The 9,941-nt window shown below is 40.0% G+C and overlaps 1 protein-coding gene across 3 annotated transcripts in view; it reads left to right on the top strand.

Moving 5' to 3' along the window:
• The first annotated feature begins 2,082 nt into the window (after window positions 1-2,082).
• The window catches only part of LOC311137127 (uncharacterized protein), a 28,862-nt gene continuing 21,003 nt past the window's right edge, over window positions 2,083-9,941 (top strand). For all 3 annotated transcript variants that reach the window (XM_084171466.1, XM_084171467.1, XM_084171465.1), the window contains exons 1-4: window positions 2,083-2,516; window positions 4,228-4,376; window positions 4,673-4,768; window positions 5,007-5,079. In XM_084171466.1, coding sequence (XP_084027592.1) covers window positions 2,489-2,516; window positions 4,228-4,376; window positions 4,673-4,768; window positions 5,007-5,079 — 346 coding nt within the window. In that variant the 5' untranslated portion in view covers window positions 2,083-2,488. The remainder of the gene's footprint in view (window positions 2,517-4,227; window positions 4,377-4,672; window positions 4,769-5,006; window positions 5,080-9,941) is intronic.

Genomic DNA, 9,941 nt, shown 5'->3' with positions numbered 1-9,941 from the left:
CAATAATAGGTAATATGACATGCAGCTCATCAGCTGTCAAGGGCTTCCTCCTTTTTGATCAAGCACACACACACAAACATGTGACTCAAATCATTAGTACTGTAACCTTTCTGTGTCAACCCAGTAAACTGTGTGTGTGTTTTTGTAACCTCAATACAGATGTGTGTGTCTGGGTATCTCCTGTAAAAAATGGCCCTCATGTTGAACTCCAGGTTTCCATCCTTCTTGAACACACCTGTTCTTAGGGTGTCGTACTCACATCAGATCACAGCATACTAACCTGGTGCTACACAACACAGATAGACAATACAATTAGACTAGATTTCAATGGAAAGATGGAACTCAAGGTTTGTACTAAATAACATCAGATGTGATCAAATCAAAGTTTATTTGTCATCTGCGCAAGATACAGGATGTAGGCTAAACATTGCAGTGAAATGCTTACTCACAGGCTCTTCTCAACAGTGCAGTACACATCCACCATTACCTAAGGTGGCAATATCTGTTAATGGTAATGTTTTAACAATGTCCCAGTAATGTGTATATCTGTCTGTTTAGGCTGGCTGATGCAGAGACATGTAAGTTTGTATGTGTAAACTTGTGTGTGACCTGACAAAAGCTAAAGATGGGTTCCCCTTGAAGTCTGATAGTCCTGTCCAGCTGGTCTGTAATCAACTCAGGTATCTGCCACTATTTTTTTTTATTTAACCTTTATTTATCTAAGCAAGTCAGTTAAGAACAAATTCTTATTTACAATGACGGCCTACACCGGCCAAACCCGGACGACGCTGGGCCAATTGTGCGCTGCACTATGGGACTCCCAATCACGGCCGGTTGTGATACAGCCTGGAATCGAACCACGGGGTCTGTAGTGACGCCTCAAGCACTGAGATGCCCACTATAAAGATATAACTCAAAGACAGACACACAACTGGTAACTTAGCTTAGCTATACCTCATAAGAATGTGTCATAACATAATGTGTTGCCATGCATAAATTACAGTATTGTGATAATCAGATTCCATGTGAGGCTAAGTTATTCACCAGATACATTATTTCTCTCCCTCTCATACTAGCTAGCTAGCTAGCTACTCCTCTTTCTCTCACACACAAAAACACACACGGATGGCTTCAACGTATCAAGCTTAGGAAACATCATTCAGTGGGTTAACATTAGCCCGTTAGTTTGCTGTATATATCTAGTTAGCAAGCTACTTAGGTTAGCTAGAAAAGCGAAGTGGTCTGGTCAGAATCTAAAACAGCTAGCTAGCTAGCCAAGCTAACTCAACTCCATGATTTACGATAGACTTGCGCTTATCTTGGCTAGCTAGCTAACGTTAGTGAGATAGAGCTAGATAGCTACTGTAGCCACAATGGAGCCGAATTGAATGTAATATATCTAACTAGTTAGTTTAACTAGCTGCTGTTAGCATATAGCTAGCTTGCTATCTAGCAATACCAACGAATTACAATGCTGAACCAACCAAAGCAATTTTAGCAGCACGCGATCACATCAGACCTGATACCTTCCATTCTGTCCTCTGGACTACACTAGCTAGTCATTACACATAACATAAGCTTCCACTTAACATTCCATAGCAGTCTGAGCTGTAGCTACACATTGTGCCCCCTACCGGCTCCCTCCCACTTTTCCACAACAGTCTTCCAAAGAGGTTTGAACTGATCTTTCCACTTACAATCGTCCACTCGCCTCCCCTTAGCATTCGTCACTTCCGGTTCTCGTTGAAGGAGCAGTTCGAGTCCCAATAATCACTCTATTGCGGCATGGCCTTATCAAGTTGTTAGTTGAATATTACATTTTACAATCGATGTATAGACACGTATTACGCCTCATAGATGAGATCTATTCAGTGAAGAAGTGTAACTTTTCTAACTCATTTTCATATTTGTAAAATATCGGCCTAAAATGTAGGCCTACTGTAAATGACAGTCTGCTCTAAATGTCTAGTTTGGAATAGGTTTGCCATGCCTATAATATTTTTATGAACATAATGCATTCCATTCACGTACAATTTTCAGTTTGTGTTTGCTGTTCAAAAGCTCAAACGTCTACTCAACTGCGTCTACTAGTGGAGTGGAGAAATGAAAGCAAATTATTCTCAAAATGGATGCGGGGAGACATAAGTTTCTGTTTCTTTTTTGGAAGCAAAACTTTATGTTGAGTTAGGATTACATTACTCGGTGAATATATATATGCTATTTGTGGCAAATATCTGAGTATAGGCTCAGAATATCGAAGTGTGTTCTAATCGCGACGTTTTTCATTTTTCGTACTTCTTCCTGGTTGCAACGTACGTGGAGACTTGACTTTGGCACAACGATTCGCCAAATCATTCATATGGATTGGCGACATTTTTCTCGGAATAGACCAATTAAAAGTATCGGAATATCAACGATAGACGGAGGTGGTCTGCGAATGTCAAGAGGAGAAAAAGGGACAAACTGATTTCATACGTTTTTTTCAACCATGGAAATCGAGAATGGTGTCGCAAGAGGTGACGAATAGAGTTTTTGGTCAACCATAATTCGTTATATCACTCTTATATAACACTTTTATATGATAGCTATTTATCATTTACATTTTACTATGTCGAGAATTGGTTATAGTCATACATCATTGGTTTTTGGTCTATCTATGAGTATTACATTATTTACAGTTTACAGTATTTTGTCACGTGTGCATAGGGTACAAACTTTACTGTAGTTAGAATCCGTAAGCAACAAGAATAATGCATACACATGGGCGAAACACTAGCTAGCACTCCAGATAATGCAGTTCCATAGGTAAAACACAATATTTTTGGCATAAATACACTACATGACCAAAAGTCTGTGGACACCTACTCGTCGAACATCTCATTCCAAAATCATGAGCATTAATATGGAGTTGGTCCCCCCATTGCTGCTATAACAGCCTCCACTCTTCTGGGAAGGCTTACCACAAGATGTTGGAACATTGCTTCCATTCAGCCACAAGAGCATTAGTGAGGTCGGCGATTACATTTTTACATATATTATTATTATTATTATTATTACATTTTAGTCATTTAGCAGACGCTCTTATCCAGAGCAACTTACAGGAGCAATTAGGGTTAAGTGCTTTGCTCAAGGGCACATCGACAGATTTTTCACCTAGTCGGCTCGGGGATTAGAACTAGCGACCTTTCGGTTACTGGTACAACGCTCTTAACCACTAAGCTACCTGCCGATTAAGCATTCCAATTCATTCCAAAGGTGTACAATGGGGTTGAGGTCAGGGCTCTGTGCAGGCCAGTCAAGTTCTTCCACACTGATCACGACAAACCATTTATGTATAGACCTCGCTTTATGCACAGGGGCATGGTGATATTATGCTTGTGTATGGCTGCTCGGCCATGGAAACCCATTTCATGAAGCTCCCGACAAACATTTATTGTGTTGACGTTGGGTCCCGTGTAGCTCAGTTGGTAGTGCATGGTGCTTGCAACGCCAGGGTTGTGGGTTCGTTTCCCACGGGGGGGACAGTATGAAAATGTATGCACTCACTAACTGTAAGTCACTCTGGATAAGAGCGTCTGCTAAATGACTAAAATGTAAAATGTTGCTTCCAGAGGCAGTTTGGAACTCTTTACATGCTACGCGCTTCAGCAATTGGCAGTCCCGTTCTGTGAGCTTGTGTGGTCTACCGCTTTGCGGCTGAGCCGTTGTTACTCCTACTAGATTTTTCCACCTCAAAATAACAGCACTTACAGTTGACCGGGGCAGCTCTAGCAGGGCAGAAAATCTTTTAACAACATGCTCACCAGTATTTGGCCTAACTCAAAATAGTATATATAGAATAGAATCAATATGGTCGTTACAAATGCATGACACCTAGAATAGAAAATAATATCATATATATGGTAGTTACCAATGCAAGGCACATTTGACATTTTAGTCATTTAGCAGACGCTCTTATCCAGAGTGACTTACAGTTAGTGAGTGCATACATTTTCATACTGGCCCCCTGTGGGAAACGAACCCACAACCCTGGTGTTGCAAGCGCCATGCTCTACCAACTGAGCTACAGGGGACCTAGTATAGAATAGACAATAATATAATATAAACAATTATATAATATATCAATATGGTAGTTACAAATGCATGGCAACTGTTGGTACAAAACATAACAATGTACAACCCTACAGTAAAGTCACTTTTTAATCTTCTTCCTGTTCCAACCACCAGGTGTTTTATTACCTGTACTACCAGGATCTGAGCCCTTCGACAACATTATTCTGCCTCCACTGCAGAACATGTACATGTACGAGGAGTCTAAGCTGTCTTTCAGATACAACTCTGCTTTCTTGATAAAGAATGCAACCCTGCAAGAACGGGTCAGTATATTTGACGACTTGGTAACTTTTTAATCCACTTGCTTACCCCTCAGTGCGCCGTCCCTCTCTGACCAGAGTTCAGTTATTGCATGATAATATCTGTGTAATACTTGATAATACATGATCGTACTTGTACTTCTACATGATAGTATAAGTGTTATATTTGATAGTACATACTATGTGCAATACTTGGTATTTCTTGTGCTGTTCAGTCAGTTGTTAAGTAAATCGGTTTACTTTTGCTAGCAAGATGTTGGTCACATGCGACAAAGAATGACCTTTTTCTTGTTTGACAGTATGAGGCCTTCCGAACTGAAAGGAGAGGCATGGGATACTCAGAGGAAGAACTGGAGGAGTCCTATGGGTTCTTGCTTTTCGACGACGAAAATAAGGTGAAAATAATAAATAAGAAAGAATATCAATGAACACCAGAATAATATCACTCTAAACATATTAATAACCATTTCTACATTTATATTTCTGTAAAAAAAAAGGAAAGAAAGTCACACACTGTATACTTTTTTTAAATGGAGAAACCGATATCAGTAATTTCTTGTCATAGAAAACTACCTCAAAACATCCCAAGCAAAGTTACTGATCACTACTAATCACTATTTTTCGATTTTAAAGGCAAATAAAGTGGGAGAAACTGGTGTAGTCCCTGGACACAGCACATGCTCAACGCTTGGAGATCCTTCAAAGGGTAAATGAGCTCCGCCATATTGTTTTATAACTCCTCCGCCATAGAAAACGAGATATCACCCACTGGGCACACCACGTAATTTCAAGGTTGAAATGTGGGTAATATTTGGTTGAGATGTTGATCAATGACATTTAAACCTTTATTCACCCACTGAATTCCCAATGTGTTATCACTATGCTTTCAACCATTTAAAAGCAACAAAGTTCAAATAGGAAGATAATGTCAGACATTATGGATTTATACAACAACTTAATGTATTATTACTGTGCTTCATCTAGTAGCACAACCAAATGACCTGGATTGCAGTTGAGATTACATTAAAAGTACACAGTGCAAGTGATCAATGCTGTTCAAGAGTCTGCACAGATTATTATAGCAATTGTGAAGATTTCCACAGACCTGCTATGATGAACATGCATGATTTCTATGATTACATAATAGTAACAGTAACCTCAATATGTGGCCATGGATGCATTACTCATTTTAAGGTTGAATAAATACTGTTACATTAGTTTGTAAGATAGTCTTAACTTTTGTCTATTTACTGTATTAGAAAAGTAATATTGAATTGTGTTTGGTTAACAACACAACCAAATATCAACATTTAAAAGATATGTATCTAATGTTTGGATAGTTTCATCTGAGTCACTGGCTAAATCCTATTCTTTAACTTTTATTTTTGGTTTATTTGCAGATGTGAATCCAACATATCATTTATTAACTTGCAAGTTATTGGGCTATTTACTGTATTGCGAAAGTGATATTGAATTGTATTTAGTTCTCAACGCAACCAAATATCAACATTAGAAGGAAATTAATATTTTGTGCCACTGATTTAGTCTAGCTTTATTTCCAGTTTGTCGAGAAATTAATAATTGATATGTTATATTCACGTCTCCATCACAAACAAAAATCTAAATTAAAGAATAGGACTAAATCCTATCAAACTTTATTTAAAGTGCATTTAAAGTTTGATTTGATTTAGGCATATTCTTTAACTTCGATTTTTGGTTGAGATGGAGATGTGAATTCAACATGTCAATTATATATTTGTAGACAAACTGGAATTAAAGCCAGACGAAATCAGTGGCACAGATGGAACTGTCCAAGCAGAAGATACATCTCCTTCAAATTATATTTGGTTGCATTGACAACCAACCACAATTCAATATCCAGTTTGTCTACAAATTAATAATTGATATGTAGGAATCACCTCTTCATCTCCACCAAAAATCAAAGGTAAGGAATAGGACTAAATCAAATCAAACTTTATTTAAAGTGCACTTAAAGTTTGATTTGATTTATTCCTATTCTTTAACTTGAATTTTTGGTTGAGATGGAGACGTGAATCCAACATATTAATTATTAACTTGAAGATTATATTTCCACCAAAGTTTACAACCCTATGACTATTTGTATTGTCTATTTTTAGTTTAGTCATTTAGCAGACGCTCTTATCCAGAGCGACTTACAGTTAGTGAGTGCATACATTTTTCATACCCTGAGTTGAATTTAAACGCTCACAAGAGCGGAAATTCAATTGTTTTTAGCTGAAAGACGATGCCCATAGCTTACGCATGATGTTGCACAACGATTTAAGTCAATAAGTCATAGTTTTAGTCAATATATGATATATTTGGGCTTGAAGTGGGAAATCCAAAGTAGTAACTAAATATATTTTCTGTGTCAATGCCGTGTGTTTCACTTATGAGATGACATGCTAATACTTTTCAATCTACGTTTCTTTTCGGGGCTGGGTTTTATTTGAATGTTACCACCCATCAGCATGGCATTGTTTATTAATCAGAAACACCTGCAAAGTTCTTCCTCACGACTGAGCCAAACAGCTTTTTGCCGTATCCTACACTTGGCCGCCTTAGCTATGGAGCAAATAATTTTTTTGCACCTCCACTTTTTTACCAGCAAATTATCATAATCCATTGGATAATTTGTCAAATTTCACTTTTTATTTAGCTAGTCTGTATAAAAATAAAAAAATGACATTTTTATAAATTATTACATTGCATTTGATATGACTGCATTTTGGAACCCCGCTCCTCCCAAGATGAATGGTTTTGACCACGCTCCACTGCTTTGATTGGTGCAGCTAGAAACCACAAGTGTCTATCCTATAATGAAAAGGCACCTGCAAAAGAAAATTACACAAACTAGTTTATCTATTTTGTTGTGCTGTTTTTACATTTGTATTGATGTGTTCGATCGTCTCAGGATGTTGTTACATACACTATATACAGTGGGGAAAAAAAGTATTTAGTCAGCCACCAATTGTGAAAGTTCTCCCACTTAAAAAGATGAGAGAGGCCTGTAATTTTCATCATAGGTACATGTCAACTATGACAGACAAAATGAGAAAGAAAAATCCAGAAAATCACATTGTAGCATTTTTAATGAATTTATTTGCAAACTATGGTGGAAAATAAGTATTTGGTCAATAACAAAAGTTTCTCAATACTTTGTTATATACCCTTTGTTGGCAATGACACAGGTCAAACGTTTTCTGTAAGTCTTCACAAGGTTTTCACACACTGTTGCTGGTATTTTGGCCCATTCCTCCATGCAGATCTCCTCTAGAGCAGTGATGTTTTGGGGCTGTCGCTGGGCAACACGGACTTTCAACTCCCTCCAAAAATGTTCTATGGGGTTGAGATCTGGAGACTGGCTAGGCCACTCCAGGACCTTGAAATGCTTCTTACGAAGCCACTCCTTCGTTGCCCGGGCGGTGTGTTTGGGATCATTGTCATGCTGAAAGACCCAGCCATGTTTCATCTTCAATGCCCTTGCTGATGGAAGGAGGTTTTCACTCAAAATCTCACGATACATGGCCCCATTCATTCTTTCCTTTACACGGATCAGTCGTCCTGGTCCCTTTGCAGAAAAACAGCCCCAAAGCATGATGTTTCCACCCCCATGCTTCACAGTAGGTATGGTGTTCTTTGGATGCAACTCAGCATTCTTTGTCCTCCAAACACGACGAGTTGAGTTTTTACCAAAAAGTTCTATTTTGGTTTCATCTGACCATATGACATTCTCCCAATCCTCTTCTGGATCATCCAAATGCACTCTAGCAAACTTCAGACGGGCCTGGACATGTACTGGCTTAAGCAGGGGGACACGTCTGGCACTGCAGGATTTGAGTCCCTGGCAGCGTAGTGTGTTACTGATGGTAGGCTTTGTTACTTTGGTCCCAGCTCTCTGCAGGTCATTCACTAGGTCCCCACGTGTGGTTCTGGGATTTTTGCTCACCATTCTTGTGATCATTTTGACCCCACGGGGTGAGATCTTGCGTGGAGCCCCAGATCGAGGGAGATTATCAGTGGTCTTGTATGTCTTCCATTTCCTAATAATTGCTTCCACAGTTGATTTCTTCAAACCAAGCTGCTTACCTATTGCAGATTCAGTCTTCCCAGCCTGGTGCAGGTCTACAATTTTGTTTCTGGTGTCCTTTGACAGCTCTTTGGTCTTGGCCATAGTGGAGTTTGGAGTGTGACTGTTTGAGGTTGTGGACAGGTGTCTTTTATACTGATAACAAGTTCAAACAGGTGCCATTAATACAGGTAACGAGTGGAGGACAGAGGAGCCTCTTAAAGAAGAAGTTACAGGTCTGTGAGAGCCAGAAATCTTGCTTGTTTGTAGGTGACCAAATACTTATTTTCCACCATAATTTGCAAATAAATTCATTAAAAATCCTACAATGTGGTTTTCTGGAATTTTTTTCTCTCAATTTGTCTGTCATATTTGACGTGTACCTATGATGAAAATTACAGGCCTCTCTCATCTTTTTAAGTGGGAGAACTTGCACAATTGGTGGCTGACTAAATACTTTTTTCCCCCACTGTATACAAAAGTAAGTAGCACGTATAAATCGTCTGTCCTCTGTTGCAACACTCACTACCGGGTTCCAAACTGCCTCTGGAAGCAACATCAGCACAAGAACTGTTCGTTGGGAGCTTCATGAAATGAAGCTTCAGCCGCACAGAAGTCTAAGATCACCATGCACAATGCCAAACGTCGGCTGGAGTGGTGTAAAGCTCGCCGCCATTGGACTCTGGAGCATTGGAAATGCGTCGTCTGGAGTGATGAATCACGCTTCACCATCTGACAGTCCGACGGACGAATCTGGGTTTGGCGAATGCCAGGAGAACGCTACCTGCCCCAATGCATAGTGCCAACTGTAAAGTTTGGTGGAGGCGGAATAATGGTCTGGGGCTGTTTTTCATGTTTCTAGACGATTCTGTGCTTCCAATTTTGTGGCAACAGTTTGGGGAAGGCCCTTTCTTGTTTCAGCATGACAATGCCCCCGTGCACAAAGTGAGGTCCATACAGAAATGGTTTGTCGAGATTGGTGTGGAAGAACTTGACTGACCTGCACAGAGCCCTGACCTTAACCCCATCGAACACCTTTGGGATGAATTGGAACACCGACTGCAAATAAGGAATAATCGCACAACATAAGAGTGGAGGCTGTTATAGCAGCAAAGGGGGGGACCAACTCCATATTAATAGCCATGATTTTGGAATGAGATTTTTGAACTGTGCTTCCGCAGAGGTAGGGGAGCCAGCAGGCCAGAGGTGGATGAACGCAATGCCCTCGTTTGGGTGTAGGGAGTGATCAGAGCCTGAAGGTACGGAGGTGCCGTTCCCCTCACAGCTCCGTAGGCAAGCACCATGGCCTTGTAGCAGATGCGAGCTTCAACTGGAAGCCAGTGGAGTGTGCGGAGGAGCGGGGTGACGTGAGAGAACTTGGGAAGGTTGAACACCAGACGGGCTACGGCATTCTGGATGAGTTGTAGGGGTTTAATGGCACAGGCAGGGAGCCCAGCCAACAGCGAGTTGCAGTAATC

The sequence above is a fragment of the Coregonus lavaretus genome (genome assembly GCF_964263955.1).
Source record: "Coregonus lavaretus genome assembly, chromosome: 11".
Classification (NCBI taxonomy): Eukaryota; Metazoa; Chordata; class Actinopteri; order Salmoniformes; family Salmonidae; genus Coregonus; species Coregonus lavaretus.
This window is presented reverse-complemented; position numbering and strand designations above follow the sequence as displayed.